Source organism: Emiliania huxleyi (genome assembly GCF_000372725.1).
Source record: "Emiliania huxleyi CCMP1516 unplaced genomic scaffold EMIHUscaffold_1, whole genome shotgun sequence".
NCBI lineage: Eukaryota > Haptophyta > Isochrysidales > Noelaerhabdaceae > Emiliania > Emiliania huxleyi.
This window is the reverse complement of record NW_005202428.1, coordinates 748,212-767,987: the sequence shown is the minus strand read 5'-3', so window position 1 is coordinate 767,987 and position 19,776 is coordinate 748,212. Positions and strand designations below refer to the sequence as shown.

Here is a 19,776-nt window from a genome sequence, read left to right as displayed (position 1 = left end):
GTCGCAGGCGTAGACAGCACTGGCGAGGCGTGGCGGCCGGCGCCGGCCCCGGAGGCGGCTGCAGTAAGAGCTGCAAGGCAGAAGTCACTGTCCAAGGCGTACTGAGCAGGCTGCCATCGAGCAGCGCGCCATGCGGGCCTCCCGCCGGCGACGAGATTGGAGAGCCGACAGGCATCAAAGAGGTAGGTACTGAGGAGGGCCATTGCGCTCGAGGCGGTCCGCGCCGGCCCTGCAGGCCGTCACAGAGAGCCTGGCGAGGCTGTACAGAATGCCGAGAGCATACTGAACAGGCTGCCGTCGAGCGACGAGCCATGCTGGCTCGTCGCAGGCGATGAGGTCGAGGAGCCTCCTTGACGGCGGGCCGCGACACGACGCGCTCGTACGACGCGCGGTAGTACTGCGCCGTCAGCCGGCTCAGCTCGCCGACGTCCGCCGACCCGCCCGCCTTTGCCTGCTCGAGCGCTTGTGCAGTGCGACCGCCTCGGGCAGGTCGTCCTCCTCGATCCGAGGCACAGAGAAGGCGGCGACCAGCGCGCGAGTGCGGCGCCACGACTCCTTCGCATCGGCGAGTGGACCCTTCGCCTCTGGCTCGCCAGGCTCCTGGCCGCCAGGCTCCTGGGCGGCGCAGCTGCGCGCTCGCAGCGGCGGCCGAGCAGGCTGGAAGAGGCTGGCGAGCCCGCTGGCAGATGCCGCCAGCGCTAGCAGGAGCAGCTGACGCATCCGGATGCTAGCCGGTACGAGGGCTCACGTCGCTGGGCGTGTGAGTAGAGGTGTGGATGCAGTCACAAAAGAGTACCGCCGAGGCGGCCAGCGTGCGAAAAGAGAAATCCCGCCTGACTGTCGTTGCTGTCTATTCCTTTCTCGACTGTCTGTGCTTGTGCTTCCTGCGTCGGGGTTGTTTGTGTAAAGAAAGAAACAAAAAAGAAAACAGCCACTGGGAAGGGGAGGACGGCACGCCTCCACCACGCAGGGATTTTAAGTTAAAGAAAGAAAGAAAACGCAAAAAAATTCTTTTCTCGCGATGTCCACCCCGCGGCGCCGCTCGCGCCGCCTCGCCGCCGCCGCCGCCGCCGCCGCGCACTGCCCCCTCACCGACCTGCCCCTCGAGCTTCTCGCGCGCGTCATTTCCCGCTGCGACCCTGCCGACATCGCTCGCGTCGCGGCCGTCTCGCTCCTCTTCCACGCCTCGCTTGCGCTGGAGGGCATCCGCTTGCGCCTGCAAGAGGCCGGCTACGAGCCGCCGGCGCAGCCAGAGGACGAGGGCTGCGCCGTGCGGTGGCTGTGCTTTGCTGCGCTGCTGCGCGAGTCCAACCCGCCGGCTAGGCTAACGGCGGGCGCACAGCACAGCGTCTTCATCGACGGCGAGGGGCGGCTGTCGTCGTGCGGAAAGGCTGAGAGCTGGATGCCGGGACTGCTCGGGCACGGCGAGGGCGTGATGCAGCTCAACACGCCGACACGCCTCCCTTCTTCCCCGCTGGGCGGCGAGCGTGCTGTGAGCGTGGCGGCGGGATTCGCGCACAGCCTCGCCCTCGCCGCCGACGGAGCCGTCTGGAGCTGGGGCCAGGGAGGCGCCGGCAGGCTGGGCCACGGCGACCTGCAGAACCAGCTGCTGCCCAAGAAGGTCGAGGCCTTTGCTGGCCAGCGCATGATTGCTGTGTCGGCTGGAAGGTTCCACAGCCTTGCCCTCGCCGCCGACGGCGGCGTCTGGAGCTGGGGCTGGGGAGGCGGTGGCCGGTTGGGCCACGGCGACGAGCAAAACCAGCTGCTGCCGAAGAAGCTCGAGGCCTTTGCTGGGCAGCGCGTCGTCACCGTGTCGGCGGGAGAGGACCACAACCTCGCCCTCACTGCCGACGGCGCCGTCTGGAGCTGGGGCTATGGAGCCTCTGGCAGTCTGGGCCACGGCAACGAGCAGCACCAGCTGCTGCCGAAGAAGATCGAATCCTTGGCGGGGAAGCGCGTCGTCGCTGTCTCGGCGGGATTCGCGCACAACCTTGCCCTCACCGCCGGCGGCGCCGTCTGGAGCTGGGGCCGGGGGGGGGTAGGCCGGCTGGGCCACGGTGACGAGCAGAACCAGCTGCTGCCGAAGAAGATCGAGGCCCTCGCTGGCCAGCGCATCGTCGCTGTGTCGGCTGGACTCGTGCACAGCCTGGCTATCACCGCCGACGGCGCTGTCTGGAGCTGGGGCAATGGTATCTACGGCAGGCTAGGCCACGGCGACGAGCAGCAGCAGCGGCAGCCGAAGAAGGTCGAGGCCTTTGCTGGTCGGCGCGTCCTCGCTGTGTCCGCTGGGGCCCGCCACAGCCTCGCCATTACCGCCGACGGAGCTGTTTTCACGTGGGGCAAGGGCGAACACGGCGGCCTAGGCCACGGAGAGGACCTGCCGAACCAGCTGCTGCCCAAGAAGATCGAGGCGTGGGCGCTGGGCGGCAGTGAGGTGGCGGGGTAGGGGTTGTCTGAGTCTGTGCGCCCGATATTCTTACGTTTTGGACAACCCCATAAAGTCAGAGCACTTGGAGAGGATCCGTTTTCTTTTGCTGTAAAATTCTTAGCACGCGCCAGTTCGCACCTGTGTCGAGCCTGTCTGCTGTGTGAGAGAGTTCGATTTGTTTGCCGTAGGTGTACCTGTGTGTTATAGTGCCAGTGCGCGCCAGTCCCGTGCCCAGTGTTGTGCGAGGGAGTTTTCTTGTAAAATTCTTGTTTAAATTAGGCGGCTCCGGTGGTGTGCCTGTGATAGTGCTAGCACGCGCCAGTTCGCACCTGTGTCGAGCCTGTTTGCTGTGAGGGGGATTTGTTTTGTTTAAGGTCCTCCGGGCCAGTTTCGGGGGGCAAACCCTGCCCGCCCCCTAGGACCCCGGGTAAGGCCCAGGTGTGGCCTAGGGCATCAGAAGGGACCAAGAGGAGTCCAGTCTGAGCCATAGAGCCCATGTCTTTGCCCCCGAAGGTCGCGTTCAAATGCCCGGAACGGACGTTACCGTGGTGTCCGGCTGGCGCGATCACCGAGCTGTGACGCTCAGGGAAGCCTGATGAGGTACTGGTTTCTTTGCCCAGGGCTGGCCTTCTCCCCAGGCTGGATCAGCTGAGCAAGGTTTGGGGAGAATCCTATATTGGGATCTTCAGATATTTTGACGGCGAGGAAGGGTTCGCGAGGCGCAGCTGAGACTTCCTCCGGAGGCGCTACGCCTTCGTCCTCTCCTTCGTCTTCATGGGGCGGCAAGACACCTCGACCGGTCTCCGCTCCGCCGACCACGGTATCGATGAAGGCGACTCGGGCTTCATCTGGCTCCGCATCTCCGAGAAGATGCGGCGCGGCTGGGCGTTCCGGCGCATCGTGCGCCTCCCCCTGAACGAGAGATCCTTTCACGGCCACGCCTCGCTCTTGCCTCTCGCAGGCGTGGATGGACAGCACTGGCGAGGCGAGGCAGCCAGCGCCGGCCTCGGAGGCGGCTGCACTCACGCACGGGAGCCGGCGCTCCGCTGTGGGGACCCCCCGCTGTGGGGAACCCCTCCGATGGACTCGTTTTGGGTGAGAGGCTTGGTGAGGGCCGCGCGGCCTCGTGATTTGCACCGAGAATGCAGCAGATGCAAGCGACCGTCCCGGCGGGCGTGGGCCCGGGCATGGCCTTCCAGGTCAACACGCCCTCCGGCCCAATGCAGGTCATGTGCCCGCCCGACGCAACCGCCGGAAGCCAGATGATGGTCAACGTGCCAGTGGTGGTGATGGCGGAGGCCATCGGTGGTGATGGTGCGGTCGTCGCAGCGCAGCCGGTTGCGGCGCCGACGCCGATGGTGATGGCCCAACCGATGGCGACAACCGAGCTCGGTGCAGGTAGCGGGCTACCGTGGCGGCTGAGCCTCCAGGTGGACAAGAAGATAGAAATGAGCGAGCTAAAGGCGAGCGGCCAGTCGCCGATCCCCGTCATCTCACCCAGCGACTGGGCCGAGATCGTCGCGGCCCTCGACGAGACACAGCGCGGGCAGTTCTTCTACGACAGCCCGGGTTGCGAGTTCGTGTACTTCTGCTGTCCTGGCGGCCCGATCCAACTTGTCGTGTGCATGTGCAATCCCATCACCTGTGCGTTGTGCATATGCCCGATGGAGGCGAAGAAGACGGCGGCCAAGGCCAAGATCGATCCGATCGTGAGCAAGTACGGCCTCAAGTTTCGCTTCGACGACGGGTTATGCGGTATTTTTGCTGTCATCGAGCAGTGAGTCCTTTGCCCTATAGGACGTTGTCCTCTACTCAAACGAGGCTGAGGGCGCGCCTGCGGGCGCGCTGCCCGGACGAGCAGCGCGTGGGAAGCGACGCTCGTACGCACCTGGGCGGACAGGAGCCCTTGTCCTACTGAGTAGGACATGCGCCAGTACCGGAGTACTACTGCCAGTAGCGCAGTGCGTGTGCAAGAGCGGCATGAGCCGCTCGTCTCGTGTGTGTGACAGGGCAGGGGGAGTAGGATAGCCAGGTCAGGCGTAGACCAGGCGCAGGTCAGGATAGCGGTCCGGGTTGAACAACGTTAGATCGGCTAGGTTAGAAATTAGACCCCATGGTAGAAAATTTCGACATTTAATAAATAAATAAAAACGGACACCTCTACTGTGAGAAGGGTGAAAAGGAACAGGTCCCCGCCCGTGCGATCTTTGTGCAGTAGGAGATGGAGGCGGCGGAGGAGGAGATGCGGCGCGGCGAGGGTTCTGATGCCCTTGCCTGTCTATGGGCTTCAGATCTCTCAGCTAGGTGAGTTTTTCTGCGACGCCTGCCTGGACAACTACTTTGGGGCTGGCTTCGGCGATTACTCGATGCTGCGGAAGGGGCATGCGCCGTCTGCGAATCACCCCTGGATAGGTCGCTCGCGCGACCTCTCCTGGATGCGCAGGGGGCCCATCGAGGACGAGGTGAGGCGGAGGGAGGCGCTGTTAGCGGCGGAGCCGGAGGAGGCGGAGGCGGCCGCTCGGGCGGCGGAGAAGGCGGCGCGGCGACACGCTTTTGGGACATTTTCGACGCTTGTGGCCCATATACTCGTGCAACGAGCCATCGGTGATTTGCACACCTTGGATGTGCATTCATCAACATGGCGGGAACCGAGGACGGTTTCACGTGCATGGATGGCGGGAACGGTGAACGGTAAACGGTAGTGAATGGTGTACGGTAGTGAAGGTGAACGTGTAGGTTTGTCACCCCCCCAATGAGAGTGGTCCGGGCTACCGATCACCTGCTTACATTAATTACTGCACGCCGGCTTTTGCCAGATATTGTGCGTTTGGGCGTGCGGAAGAAAAAAGAAAATGAGAATCGTCATAGAGCAAATACGTAGTGAGGCCATGTCCTCGTCAAATACGAAGTGCCATTTCGGCTCGCCCTATGCGTTCATTCCTAAGACAGACCTGAGGGCGCCGCAGCCCGATCCGGCCCCTCGATTGAATCGGATCGGATTGGTCGTCTTCGACATGTCGCATCTGGAGCGGTCGCCACGGCTTAAACATCGGCTGCCCCGATTTTTCCGCCACGCCTTTCAACCTCGCAACCACCTGTTCGATCACGTCGCCCTGGGGGAGAGGACGGGGCGGGGCGGGGGGGGGGGGGTGTCAGCGGAACACTTCATAGCTAGAGATTGGGCTACGGGAGTCGGGTGTTCAGCGGAACACTTCATAGCTATGAGATTGGGCGGGAATAACCACACCACTTGAGAGCCCGAACCCTGGCAGAGTTACTGTCCACTATGAAAGTGTGGACCGGCGTGAACAGCAGCTCCTGACCACGGCGCCGCAGGCGCCTGTTGATAGGTCCAGGTGATAGCCCTGGATAGGCAATGCATACGCCTCACTGGGCCTTAGATCGCCCGACCGCGTCCCCGTGCTCTGTGGTCGGATTTGTGACGCCGCCGCACCGCGCCGCGGCCGGGGCCCCCCCGGAGGCCGAGGATGGCCGTGGCGGACCGGGACGAGCTCTGGGAGGTTCAGTGTCAGTGAGTATATTGTAGAGGCCACCCATGTGCACAATATCTTGACTGAGAGCTAAGCCAGGGGAGGCGATGCCGGGGCCGTACAGCAGCTTGATGGTGCTTCGCCGGCGTGCGTCCCGGAGCGGTGCCGGACGGGCGGTCCGGGGGAGAAAATCGGGGGACAACGCCGACGGCGCTCTGATTCGACTTTTAACTTCAAACAAAGACAGTCGCACGCGCCACAGCGCGGCGCGTGCGACTGTCAGGAGCGGATCCGTCAGTTAGTTGTGTTCACGCCGGGATCGTGTCCCCGACAACCTGCCCAGACTTTAGGCTTGGACAGTATGGTCGAACCACTTAGGGTCGAACCACCGGCGCGCGTGTGTCGTCGATAAGGCACCATGGCGGCAAGCAGCAGCCAATCCAGCCTCCCGGCTCGTGGCTACGAAGACGAGCTCGCGTTCCTCAAGCAGGAGACGCCGTACCGCTGGCGCATTGATCTCGGCTTCGTCCCTCAGATGCGGGTGCCGGGGCACGTCTACGTCAACGAGGCGCTGCAGCCGCTGCTATGGTCGGAGCTGCGGCAGTTCGCGGGCTCCTCGTCCACGTCCGGCTTCCTCCCAGCGCTCAAGCAGATAGCCAACGTCGCCGCGCTCCCTGGCATCGTCGGCCACTCCATCGGCCTACCGGACGCCCACTCTGGCTATGGCTTCGCCATCGGCAACGTCGCGGCCTTTGACATGGACGACCCGGACGCGGTCGTCTCACCCGGCGGCGTCGGCTTCGACATCAACTGCGGCGTGCGGCTCCTGCGCACCAACCTCACCGAGGCCGCGGTGGCAGACCGGCGCGAGGCGCTCGCGCAGTCGCTCTTCGACCACATCCCTGTCGGAGTCGGCTCGCAGGGCGTCATCCCGTCCTCTTCGGACAGCCTGCAGCGGGCGCTGGAGCTGGGGATGGACTGGTCGGTGCGCGAGGGGTACGCGTGGGCGGAGGACAAGGAGCACTGCGAGGAGAGCGGCAGGATGCTGACCGCCTCCCCCGCCTCCGTCTCGGCGAGGGCGAAGAAGCGAGGCGTGCGCCCCCTGCTGGACCGAGCCACACGGGGCCCGAGCAAGAGCCCTCGGAGGCCCGTGCCGGACGCGCGCTCTCCGCCCCTCGCAGGCTTGCCGCAGCTCGGCACGCTCGGCGCTGGGAACCACTACGCCGAGATCCAGGTCGTCGACCGGATCTTCGACAAGCGTGCTGCGGCGCAGATGGGCCTCGACTTTGAGGGCCAGGAGAGCGGCGGGCGCGCCTGTCTCTCCCCGCCGGCGTCTCCCCCGCTCACGCGCCGCCCAAGCGCCCAGGTGTGCGTCCTCCTCCACTCTGGCTCGCGCGGACTGGGGCACCAGGTTGGACGCTAACCGTACCCCTAACCCTAACCCTAACCCTAACCCTAACCCTAACCCTGGGGCACCAGGTGGGACGCGACCACTGCAACGCTCACGCCAGTGTGGAGAAGGGCGATCACACGCAGTGCCTTCGCAGGCCCACAGGACCACGCACCACGACCACACGCGTGTCACGCGCAATCACGGTGATGCCACACGCGAGTCCACACGCAAGACCACACTCCGGACCAGCCGGGTGCTGAGCCCAGAGGGACACTTCTCACGACACAGCCCCTCGCGCGTCCGCGACGCGTGGCCGTGGCCGCCAGGTGGCGACGGACGCGCTGCTGCAGATGGAGCGGGCGATGGGGCGCGACGACATCCGAGTCAACGACCGGCAGCTCGCGTGCGCGCGGATCGGGTCCGCCGAGGGTAAGCAGTACCTGCAGGCCATGGCGGCCGCGGCGAACTATGCGTGGGTCAACCGCTCCTCGATGACTTTCCTCTGCCGCCAGGCGAGCCCCGCCGCGCTCTAGCCAGCGGCATCGCCGCGCCCAGCGGCATGCCGCCCCGCCGCACAGCCCCTCCCGTCGCCGAGGCCACGCCTCCGACGCCGCCACCGTCGCCCTCGCCGCCGACCCGGCCGCTGCGGTGGGTGGTCTCGGACACGCCTCTCGACCTGCCCACCCGCCTCTCCCGCTACGGCCTCTCGGAGGTGGTGAGCCACCTTCTCGGTGCGCCAGGCCTTCGCGCGCACCTTTGGCGCTACGCCAGACGACCTCGAGATGGGGGTCGTGTACGACGTGTCGCACAACATCGCAAAGGCGCCGTCCCTCCCTGCCCCAGCCGCCCCCCTCCTCGCGGACCGTTTCTGATCGCGTGGACCGCGCGTGGGTATCGCACCGCCCCGGCCCGCCAGGTAGAGCAGCACCTCGTGGACGGCAAGCTGTGAACAGCGTCTCTTCACACCTCCAGCTGTGAACAGGTAGAGCAGCACCTCGTGGACGGCAAGCCGAAGAGGCTCTGCTCGCCCCGCCGCCGCGGCAGCTCGCAGCGTGCCCCCGCCCGTGACCACCCGCCCTCCCCTCCGCTGCGGGCAGGCTGCTCGTCCACCGCAAGGGCTCCACCCGCGCCTTTCCTCCGCACCACCCGCTCATCCCGCTCGACTACCAGTTCACCGGGCAGCCCGTGCTGATCGGCGGCACCATGGGCACGTGCTCGTATGTGCTCACCGGCACGGAGAAGGGGATGGCCGACACGTGGGGCAGCACCTGCCACGGCGCCGGGCGCGCAAAGTCGCGCGCCGGCTCGCGGCGGCAGCTCGACTACACCGAGGTGCTCGAGGCGCTGCAGCAGAAGGGCATCTCCATCCGCGTCGCATCGCCCAAGCTGGTCATGGAGGAGTCGCCCGAGTCGTACAAGGACGTGACGGAGGTCGTCGACACCTGCCACGCGGCGGGAATCTCCAGCAAGTGCGTCAAGCTGCGGCCGATCGCAGTCATCAAGGGATAGCGCGACTTTCGTGTTCGGACAACCTTTTTTCAAAAAAGCCCTGACCCTGGGGGGTGCGCGCACTGCGGAGATGCCGCGACGTGAGCGCCGCCTTGTGGCTTGTGCGGCGCAGCGCACTCTCCTGGCTCTCGTGACACGCACGTGCCACGTCGCAGCTCGCACCGTCGCACGACCACGAGCCACGACAGCGGAGCGCAGGCGGGGAGTGGGGTGGTGTCGGGCTCTAGCCCTGTACATTAATCGAAACGTGGAAACCAAAACCAAACCAAGGACTCCCAGTGAGATGGCCGGCCTGGGAGACCAGCAGCGGCACCTTTACACGGACACACCCGCCCTTCTCACTGCCCCGGCGCCCAGGCCCACCCTTCGACCTTCTTTGGCAGCAGCTTGACCGACAGGTCCTCTCCGTGGCCTAGGCAGCCGTCGCCGCCCTGGCCCCAAGTAAAGACGGCGCCGTCGGCGGTGATGGAGATGCTGTGATTGGATCCAGCCGACACAGCGACGACGCGCCGCCCCGCCAAGGCCTCGACCTTCTTGGGCAGCAGCTGGTTCTGCTGATCGCCGTGGCCCAACCGGCCATCACCTCCTGCGCCCCAGCTCCAGACGGCGCCGTCGGCGGTGAAGGCGAGGCTGTGCTCGCGTCCAGCCGAAACAGCGACGACGCGCTGGTCAGCGAATGCCTCAACCTTCTTCGGCAGCAGCTGCCTCTGCTGGTCGCCGTGGCCCAGCTTGCCGTAGTCTCCATCGCCCCAATTCCAGACGCTGCCGTCTGCGGTGATGGCGAGGCTGTGGTACCATCCAGCCGACACAGCGACAACGTGCTGGCCAGCGAAGGCCTCAACCTCCTTCGGCAGCAGCTGGTGCTGCTCGTCGCCGTGGCCCAGCTTGCCAAAGACTCCACCGCCCCAGCTCCAGATGGCGCCGTTGGCGGTGACGGCGAGGCTGTGGCCGCCTCCAGCCGACACAGCGACGACGCGCCGCCCTGCAAAGGTCTCGACCTTCGTGGGCAGCCACTGGGCCTGATCGTCGCCGTGGCCCAGCGGGCCTAAGCCTCCACTGCCCCAGCTCCAGACACTGCCGCTGGCGGTGAGGGCGAGGCTGTGCGCGGCTCCAGCTGACACGCTCACGACGCGCTCACCGCCCAGCGTGGAAGGGAGGCGGGTCGGCGTGTTGAGCCGCGTCACCCCCTCGCCGTGACCGAGCAGGCCTGGATAGATGTGCGGCGCATTGCCGCACGACGAGAGCCGCCCCTCGCCGTCGATGAAGACGCTGTGAGACACGCCTGCTGCCGCCCTCGCCGGCGGGTTGGACTCGCACAGCAGCGCCATAAAGCACAGCCATCGCACGGTGCAGCTCTCGCCCTCGGGCAGCGCCGGCAGCTCCAAGCCGCGCTCCTGCGCCCACAAGCGGATGCCCTCCGCCGCAAGCGAGGCGTGGAAAAGCAGCGAGACGGCCGCGACGCGAGCGATGTCGGCGGGGTCGCAGCGAGAGAGGGCGCGCACGAGGAGCTCCGTGGGGAGGTCCAGGAGTCGGGTGGGCGGCGGCGTGGTTGGCGAGGGAGTGGCGGTGGAGGAGGAGGCGAGGCGGCGCGAGCGGCGGCGCGACATATTGGACATCGCGGTATTTTAGGAAGAAGAATTTTGACGCTGCCCCACGCCCGCCCGACAGCCGGGTGGGGCTTACGACGTGCACTCGCCGCCCGCGCTGCCTCCCCCTCCTCAAATCTCAAAGCCTCTCGCGCAAAAAAGAAAAAGATCCGCGCCTCGGCGTCGATTTCCTCGCGCGCCTCGGCGTCGGCCCCGTCAGCCTGTCAGCCTTTCGCAGCCTGCGTCCTAGCACAAGCCTCGTGTCCTACCTCGGCACGCCGTAATCATGAGGCTCACACCACGCCAAGGCGCGCCGCCTCCGGAGCCGATCGAGTTCACCCGCGAGGACGCCGCGCTGGCGCTCATTGGCCTGTTCCCAATCGCTGCGATTGCGTGGGCTGTGCTGGCTCAATCAAAGTATGTCGCGGCGCTCGCTCAGCTTGGCTCGCTCTTCGAGCGAGAGGAAAGCCACGGCCTTGCGACGAACCAGCGCGCGAGCGCGGCCGAGAAGCAGAAGGACAAGGCACTACACAAGGCCAGACTGGCGGTGAAGAGCGCCGACAAGGCGTTCTACGTCCTCGGCGTGCTCAACGTCGCCATCACAGCATACATCGCCGGCGCCGCTCCTCGGCACTACTACCTCTGGCACACGCCAAAGGCGCTGGTGCTCGTCGCGGTGCGCTGGTACACCTTTTTGCAGCAGGGGAAGCACTGGCTCCTCGCCGATTTCTGTTACTGGGCGAATTTGATCGGGCTGTTGTACTTGTGGAGGTACCGGGAGAGCGCGCTCCTCTTCCAGGTCTTCTTCATGGTGTCAAACGGCCCGGTGGCGTGGAGCGTGCTCGCCTTCAGCCAGTCGCTCATCTTCCACTCGCACGCCCACATGACCTCGGTCTTCCTCCACCTCTCGCCGCTCGTCGTCACCTGGACGCTGCGCTGGAATGCGACGCCGGGCTTCACGGCACGCCTCCCGCGACACTCTTCCTAGGCACCTCCAGGACACCTCCGAGACGCCTCCGAGACACCCCCAAGCCCCGCGTGCCAGCTCCTCTGCCCGCCTGATGCCACCCAGCCCGCCTCCTCAGGTGTGCGATCCCGAGTGCGGCCGGAACCCGCTCCTGCTGCTGGCTGACGGGACGAGGTACTTTTACCTCCCCTGGATCCTCGGCTACTACCTCCTCGTCTTCATCGTCCTCGGCGACTTTCTCAAGCGGAACGCCTACCAGACGCTCTTCGACCGCGTAACGACCACGGGGCCGAGCGCAAAGGTGCTCACCGCTCTCTTCAGGAGGTGCGCCGCCCACCCGCGCGAGCGCCAGCCGCCCGCGGCGAAGTCTAGCCCCCCCCCCCCCCCCCCTTCTTGCGGGAGTCCTGCGGCCCTCCACAGTAGCTCCGCTGCCTCGCTCCAGCTCCCCTCCGCCCCCCTCTCTCCTCACACACACTGACGTCAGAAGAAGCCGCACTCGGCCCCCACACTCCCCCCCTCTCTCCTCCCCCCTTTGCGGTAAAAGCCCCGCCCGCCCACAGGTTCGGCGTGACGGGTGACCTCGCCCAGCGCGCCGTCTACATGCTGATGCACCTCATCTTTGGGGTCGTGACAATGGGACTCGCCACAATCTACTGGCACTCGTTCGTCGCCGTGAGCCACCCCGTCGCTCCAGCCCTCCCACCCCGCGCACGCGCCTCGCCCGCCATCGCAGCCCGCGGCCGGCTCCTTGCGCGACTCCGCTCCCGCCGCGCCTCTGCACCGCAGCACACCGCCTTCCTCCTCACCATCCTGACCGCCTCGATCTACAACGCCGCCGGGTACTACTTCACCGTCTTCTCGCAGCGGTACGAGAAGGGCGTGGACGAGCAGATCAAGCAGGCGCAGCTTGAGCCGCCGAAGGGGTGCTGATGGAAAGCTCTGAGCGGCACGGGCTTGCGGTGTCAGAGAGCCGGTCTTCGCCCTGGGTTGCGGTTCGCATGCGTGCGTGAAAATACGCGCGGCGGCCTTGTTATCTGTTTACTGTTTTGTGATGTGAAGTGTCACTTGCCCAAGTGTAATGACTGATGTGTGTGTGTGTGTGTGTGTGTGTGTGTGTGTGTGTAGGGTGTAGCGACGCGGAGTGTGCAATGCCCATGGTTTTACTGATAACACGACCGTACTGCTTCCGCGACCCTGTATTCCGCGACCCTCGCTGGCTCTCTCTCTCTCTCTCTCTCTCTCTCTCTCTCTCTCTCTCTCTCTCTCTCTCTCTCTCTTCTCTCTCTCTCTCTCTCTCTCTCTCTCGCATCTCTCTCTATCATGCTCTATACCACTATGTACTCTCTTACTCGTTGCAGCTGACCTGTGACTCTGTGTAGACTCTGTATACCACCGCCTACAACAACTACAACTACTCTCGAAGACGAGCACCAATCTCGTACAGCTACAACTCCTCCTTTTGCTGGTTGCGGAAGAGCTTCTGCCTCCTCGCCATCGCATGCAGCTCGGGGCAGTTGAGCTCCATGGCACCCCTTGCCTGCAGCCTGTGGACGAGCGGCATCGCGACGCCATTGGCATCCCTGAGCGTGCAGCCGACGCGCTTGCGCTCGGCCGCGCTGTCGAGGACGGGCCATCGCAAATTGAGCCAGGGCTGCGGATGCTCCTGCGCAATGCACTCTGCCTCGCCCGCGGCGGCGCCCCACTCCTCGTCGCACGGGTGCGAGAGCGCCGTCTGCTTCGTCTCGTGCGGCAGCAAGTGCGCCGCCGTCATGCCAAACGACGAGAAGGCGTGGTTGCCCGCCTGCAGCAAGTGCGTCGCGTGCGCCAGCGCGAGCAGCTCGACGGCGGCCGTCCTCCAGCCGTTAGCCGTGTTGCGAGAGGCGGCGTCGCCCAGGAAGGATCCGGCGGGCGGCGCGTAGTGGCCGGCCGCGGCCACGCCGGCACTCGCGCGGAAGCCGGCCACGAGGCGTGTGCGCAGCGATGCCTTGTCCGATGCCACCAGCACGCCGACGCGTTTTGGTGCGGGCGCCGCCGCCGCTGCTGCGGCGGTGCTGGTGGCGCTGGTGGCGCCGCTGCTGCTAATGCCGGTGAGGTTCGCGACGCGACTCGCAACGCAGCGCTTGATCGAGGCTTCGAGGCGCGCATACGAGGCCCTGCCCGCCTCCGCGATGTCGCGCGTCGAGTCCTGCACGCGCACGTGTACCGCCATGAGCTCCCGCGCGCCACTCGCCGCGGCGTCGCCGGCCGCGCCGGCGATGAGGGAGTGCTGGCGGAGGAAGGCTCGGGCCTCGCGGAGGATGGCACGCTTGGGCGGCAGCAGGAAGCGCAGCAGCGGCCCAAAGATGTCGCGCATCACCTCCTCCCCCTTGGCATCGGCGCCGGTGAGCTCGAGCGAGAGGCCGTCCACGTACGCGCCGCTGGGCGAAAAGAGGCGTGCAATGTCCTCTCGAAAGCCGTGCCCGTTCAGCTCGAGGAGTGGAACGTACCAGAGCGGCGTTTTGAGGGCCAGAACGCGGGGGCCTGGAGCAGGCGCGTCCGAAGAGGGCGGCGGCGAGTCGGCAGAGCAAGTGAGGTGCTCGACCGTCGAGTAGCGGCCGGGAGCAGGTTGCGGCTGGCCGGGAAGCGGCCGCAGCCGCAGCGCGCGATAATTGGACGCCGCGCTGCCGCCGCCACCACCGACCGTGGCGGGCTCGACGAGCGCGTGAAGGTTGGCCATCCGACCGGGCGCCTTTGAGCGCTCGAGCACGTCCACGAGCCTCCAGAGAGGGCGGCCCCGTTGCTCGCCCACGAGGTCGAAGGCGTCGCACAGCAGCGCGTTGTGCGAGCGGATGCCCTCGCGGTCGTCGCCGTCCTCGGAGTCGGAGCACTGCAGGTCGGGGCTGAGGAAGAAGAGCGCCCGGTCGGTGAGGAGCGCGTGAGCCATGAAGGAGGCCGCCACGATCGCCTGGTTGCCCAACCCCACGTTGGGCAGCGCCGCGAGCAGCACACGCGGCGGCGCATCTGGCTCCTCGCCGTCTCCGGCCAGCTCACCAGCGACCCACGCGGCAGCGCGCCGCTGCATCGCCAGGAAGCGCCGGAGGCGCGCGTGCAGTTCGTCAGTGCCCGCCACGTGCGCCTCGTCAAAGTCGTACGCTGCTCCTGCAAGACTGGCCTCGTCCTCCTCCTCCGCCCCCGCCGTGCTGCTGCCGCTGCCGCTCGCAGCAGCCGCCGCTGCCGTGGCCATGAGCTGCTCGAGCTCCCTCATGCCCACCGCCGCCACCTCGTCCACCGGACTCAGGGCTCGCGTGAGGGTGAAGGCTGCGCGCGCCTCGGATCGCAGCGCGGGCGCGTCGGGCGCGCGCACGGCCGTCGCGTCGTGCGCGGCCGCCAGCGCGATGAGGCCGTGCGTGGCGGTGAGCAGCGGGTTAGGAAGTCGCGGGTCGGTCGCGTCCCTCTTGACGATCTCGAGCAGCGCCTCTGCGTCCGCGGCAGGCCAAAAGCTGTACGTGCGCCCGAACGCATCCTTGCTTCCGCCGCCCTCCGCCGCGGCCGTGAGGGCGCGAGAGAGACCCGAGGCCTCCGAGGCGGCGCGCACGTACGCGAGGGCCTCCCGCTTCAGCCGTGGGCTGCGCCGTCCGAAGACGCGCATCAGCAGCACCGCCTCAGAGTGGAGCCCGAGCACGTACGCAAGGCGGCGGGTGGGGCCGCTGCCGCTGCTGCTGCCGCTGCTGCTCCTGCTGCTCCTGCTGCTCCTGTCGCTGGACGCGGGCGCGGGCATGATTCCTTCGGAGAGCATCTTACGCAGCTGCCAGCGGTCGGTCTTGAGGGCAACCCAGTGCCCCTGCACCACCCGCTTCGCGTGCGCGAGGTGGTCACGCCTCTCCGGGTCGGACGCGTGCTGCTCGCGCAGGCTGTCGAAGACGTCCTTGTTCTCGGCCACCGCCGGCGGACGTCCGTCGCGCATAAGCGGCGTGCCGTCCTTCTTGTAGAGCTCGTGCGCGTGCTCGCATGCGGCGTGCGCCACCGCGGTCGCGTTGTGAAAGCTCCGCGGGTCACGCTGCAGCCACTTGCGCGCCTTGCTCATCACGATACACAAGTTGAGCCACGCGGCCGGGGCGTGCTGGTCCGCGTCTTGCAGCGACTGCCAGAGGAAGAGCAGCGCCTCGTCCTCGCGGCCGGCCTTGGCGTGCGAGAGGGCCAGCTCTCCCACGGAACTCGTCGGCAGCAGCGGGGACGGCTGCCAGTAGCCGCGCGGGCGGTTGGCGAGGAGAGCCGCCACCGCCGGCACCTAAACAATAAGTGCAAGCGGACTCACAACACAGAGACGGCAACGGACGTTTTTCAGCCCTGCAACGGTGGCGGCACCTTGCTCGCGAGATCTGCCAGATTCTCGTCGGCGACCGGCTGCCGGTCGAGAGGGTCGAGACGGCGGGACAGCTCAAAGGCCGCGAGCGACCAAATGGCGTGCGTCGGGTCAGCTTTTTTCTTGTACGCGGCGCGCATGAGCGCGACGCCCAAATTATTCCAAATGTTCGCCGTGACGGTCTGCTCGCCGCTGTCCAGGAGCGCTGCCGCACGAAAGAGCGACGCAGTGCGCCTTGGACTCGGCGGTTGTGCGCTCGCCGAGTCGATGGCGCGTCGGTTGTAAGTGGGCTGCTGCGCGTGCGTGATCGGCAGGGAGCCAGCGATCAGGAGGAGGAGAGATGCGGACAGGAATGCCAGAAGCCTGGCGATGTCAGGCATCGAGGGAGGAGGGGAAGACGTCGGGGAAGACGTCGGGTTGAGCTGGCCTGGGTTGACTGCACCGAGGCAAGTATTAGACCCACGAAATCCGAGCCTCGCCACCGCCCCGCGGCGGGCGCGCTTTCTTTTTCAGTGTATTGGCTCACAACTCTGAAAGGGTCGTTGAGCCCTCGCGCAGAACCATCGCATCAGCACTCGAATCTCGTAACAACCATCGGCCGCGAGCGCCCCCCCCCCCCCCCGGCCCCTGCCGTACGTCCGCCGCGTTCAATCCAGCCCTGGCATAGCTTCGCGCCCCGGAACGCGAGAGGCCTCGCTCGAAGATCGCTCCCATGAGCGAGGACGAGGACGATGACGCCTCAAAGCTCGCCGCGCTTCAGGCCGAGCTCGCAACGCTCCGGCTCAAGGCGAAGGAGGGCGGCAAGCTGAGCGGCAAGGACAAGCGCCAGCTCAAGAAGCTCGAGGCGGCCGAGGAGCGGTGGAAGGAGTACGCCGCCGTCGCCGCGCCCAGTGCGGAGGAGGAGACGCCAGATGGGCATGGCGCTGTGGCTGAAGAGCATGAGGAGGGCCCGACTGTCCATCTCAATTTGAAGTACAGGCAAAGCGACTTCAACATGACCTCTCTCACATGCGAGCGCATCGACCGTTCAAAGTTTGATGAACAAGTTCGGGAGGCGCAGGGTCTCGTGCTACTCTTCAGGGGCACAGAAAGATTCTCGCGCCAGTCCTCGCGAAAAATTCTCGAGAAAGTCCTCGCGAAATGTGCGTTCACCGGGAACTACGAGGCTCATCTCACGGACCTGAAGGTGCTGCTCTCCGCTGCGGACAAAGGTGCCTGCTTCGAATACAGGTATGGCGGCCGCGCGGGGGAGGATGCCGTCCTCGCATATGTCTCAAACCATTGCATCAGCAGCAAATCCAATTTTCACTTTGAGGGCGTGTCACGGGAGTATGACAGTGGTCTGGGCCAGGGCATCACCATAGTACCCCCACCGCCGCCGCCGCACCGTTTCTTCGTTGCGCATGGCGGTGACGGCTTGCTCTTCGTGCGAAACGTGCCGCCCGCCACAACAGAGGAAGAGCTTAAAGGACACTTTGAGAGCTCGGCCGGCATCTTAGACGGCACGGGCGGCGTGGAAGGCGTGGATTTTCTTGGCGACAGCGGGCGCGCGATGGTCAAGCTCGCCAACTGGTCGCGCGCAGACGCGTTCGTGCAGGCGCTCGACGGCAGCGACTTTGGCGGGCTACAGCTGAGCGTGAGGCGCGTCGGGGCGGCCTTTTGGCCTGGGCCTTGTTGAAGCTTACTACCGGCACCTCGTGTGCCGGTACCCAAATGGCCGAATTGCAATCAGCCCAGCCGGCAGCTCGAAGACCCTGTGCCGCACTTTTAATACCGTGGGGCTCCTGTGGTCTTCTAGACGTGGAGAAACAAGGGAGGCATCCCCCCCCTTGCCCCATACCTTTCCTTACCTTACATTACCTTACCTTACTACTGGCTCAGCCACTGCTTCCGCGCGCGGGGTCCGGCTGCGGCTCCTGGCGTGCGGGGACGACGCGCGAGTCAGAGAGTCAGAGACGCCCCCGCCGCCGTGCAGTACCTGAACGATATGCGCGGGATCGGAAGGACGACCTGAGAAATACTCAGGACCACAGAAGACAGGGGACGCTCGACGCACGGGGCAGAGCGTATTACGAGCCGATATCGTCATTCGTCTCGGGGGCTGGGCCTGGGGGGCTCTCGCTCTCGGCGCTCCTCTCAGTGTCGAACCTCTCACTTTTTCATTTTGATTTTCTTTTTGATTCGCACAACATGCGCTCCCAGAGTGCAGAGAGCGTGCACATTAACCCGTCGCGAGAGGCCGCGGACTGAAGACACGGCGGCTCTCAAAACCCAAATCACTATTTCACTTGTCCACGTCGCCCCGCTCCAGCCAGCGCTGCGGCGTGTGGTCGAGCGGGATGTAGGGGGTCGGCCCGCGGTCGGGCGTCGGCTCCGCAAAGTCGGCGCCGGCGCAAGCCTCGGTCATGCGCCGCACCCCCTCGGCGCTCACGGCGGGGTTGGTGTGCAGCGTGACCTTCTCGACGACAAAGGAGCCGCCGCTGATTGCGTCGGCGAGCGCGAAGACGCCCTCGTCCGAGATCCGGTTGTCGTGCAGCGAGAGCGCCGCCAGCTTTGGCGACGGGTGGCACAGCTCGGCGAGCGCGCGCACACCCTCCGATCCGATGCCGTTGGTGGAGAGGTGCAACTCCCGCAGTGCGGGCGCGTGCTCCCGCCTGCGCGTGCGTTGCGACTGAGCCGCGTGCCGCTGCCGTGCCCGAGGCGCGCTCTCGCAGAGGGAGGGGAGGGGAGAGGGTAGGCCGTCTCGGCCGCGCGTGGAAGGGAGGCCGGTGCAGGCAGCAGCAGTTTTCAGGTACACAGCGGCGGCCCACGAGGCGGGAAGCGGAGAGGGAGGGTGGGTGGGTGGGTGAGAGTGGGTGTGGAGGGGCGGCTGCCCGTTTGCCTGAGCGCCGGCGCGAGCGCGGCGAGGCCCTCGTCGCCGAGGCTGTTGCCGTAGAGGTAGAGGTACTTGAGCTTGCGCAGCGGCGAGGCGGCAGTGAAGCTGCGAGCGATGGCGGCGCCGTCCGCCTTGTTGAGCTTGCGGTGTGTCCACAGCAGTTCGGTCGCCTCGCGGTAGTCCGCCTGCTCACAGCTTAGAGCGGTGGAGAGCCCGCCGTTCACGGCCACAGCTCCGTCGCGTCGCGGCAGTCTGCCGGCGATATGTGGCCGACGCTCTGGCCGAGCATCGGCCGCGGCTTGGCTGCCGCGCGCACCGCCTCGTACGAGAAGAAGAGGTCGACGCGCGTGCAGTGCCAGCCGAGCGCCTCGAGCGGGCCCATCCGCAGCGCCTCCTTGGCGCTCGGCAGCTTTGCGCCGTCGGCGTGGATCTCGACGGCCTGAGGCGTGTGGCGGGTGTGCGTGTGGGCGGGTGTGGGCGGGTGTGGGCGGGTGTGGGCGGGTGTGGGCGAGTGTGGACGGGGTGTGGGCGTGCGTGGGTGGGTGTGGGCGGTGTCGTGTGGGCGGCGGCGGGCACGTGCGAGCGCGGCGAGTGCCTGCTCTGGTGTACGCGGTGGCGTGGCGGTCGGCTGGCGGCGGTTGTACACAGAGAGAAAGGGCTTGACGACTGCCTCGGCCACGGTCTTGCCCAACCACCGCTTGTCCAGCGTGAGCTTGACCGACACGTCGCCGCACGCGACGCGCAGCCGCAACTCCGTCGGCGGCGGCTCTCCAAAGGTTAGCTCCACGCGCGACGCGGCCGGCGGCACCACAAGGCCGGCGGCGGCGAGCCGCGCGTCCGCCACGCGCGACAGAGCGGCTCCGTCGATTTGCACACCGCACAGCGCCTCGACGCTCAGCTGCCGCCCGCCCTCCCTCTGCTGGCTGTTGAACTTTTTGACGAACGGCAGCGCGACAGCCTGCTGGAACGGGCGGGCCTGCCACTTGGCATCGAGCGTGATGGTCAGTTCGAGGCCTTCGCCCGCCACCTTGAAGCGGCGAGGCGCTTGATCGCCCGCAACGTCCGCCATCGCGGTTGAGGATCAACTTGGACCACACACAACCGGGATGGTAATTTCTCGCAGCTGCGAGACAAGTTTTCTCGGAGCGACAGCCTCAAAGACAAAAGGGTGGATGGGTGGGGGGT

The 19,776-nt window shown here is 66.3% G+C and overlaps 4 protein-coding genes across 4 annotated transcripts; 2 read left to right on the top strand and 2 right to left on the bottom strand.

The window, feature by feature from the left end:
* Positions 1-6,337: 6,337 nt before the first annotated feature.
* EMIHUDRAFT_194002 (hypothetical protein) lies at positions 6,338-8,821 on the top strand (the record flags this gene model as incomplete). Its single annotated transcript, XM_005793991.1, has 5 exons — positions 6,338-7,285; positions 7,467-7,565; positions 7,639-7,788; positions 8,053-8,138; positions 8,410-8,821. The coding sequence occupies 5 exons, from the start codon at positions 6,338-6,340 to the stop codon at positions 8,819-8,821; spliced, it is 1,695 nt and encodes a 564-aa protein (XP_005794048.1).
* A 1,872-nt stretch (positions 8,822-10,693) lies between these two features.
* EMIHUDRAFT_447404 (hypothetical protein) lies at positions 10,694-12,554 on the top strand (the record flags this gene model as incomplete). The annotated part of the gene is made up of 4 exons (XM_005793990.1): positions 10,694-11,299; positions 11,493-11,698; positions 11,935-12,046; positions 12,161-12,554. The coding sequence occupies 4 exons, from the start codon at positions 10,694-10,696 to the stop codon at positions 12,302-12,304; spliced, it is 1,068 nt and encodes a 355-aa protein (XP_005794047.1). The 3' UTR covers positions 12,305-12,554.
* A 264-nt stretch (positions 12,555-12,818) lies between these two features.
* EMIHUDRAFT_94860 (hypothetical protein) lies at positions 12,819-16,096 on the bottom strand (the record flags this gene model as incomplete). The annotated part of the gene is made up of 2 exons (XM_005793989.1): positions 12,819-15,641; positions 15,719-16,096. The coding sequence occupies 2 exons, from the start codon at positions 16,094-16,096 to the stop codon at positions 12,819-12,821; spliced, it is 3,201 nt and encodes a 1,066-aa protein (XP_005794046.1).
* Positions 16,097-18,000: 1,904 nt separating this feature from the next.
* On the bottom strand, positions 18,001-19,660 carry EMIHUDRAFT_193998 (hypothetical protein; the record flags this gene model as incomplete). Its single annotated transcript, XM_005793988.1, has 4 exons — positions 18,001-18,370; positions 18,514-18,776; positions 18,866-19,000; positions 19,238-19,660. The coding sequence occupies 4 exons, from the start codon at positions 19,658-19,660 to the stop codon at positions 18,001-18,003; spliced, it is 1,191 nt and encodes a 396-aa protein (XP_005794045.1).
* Between the last annotated feature and the right edge of the window lie 116 nt (positions 19,661-19,776).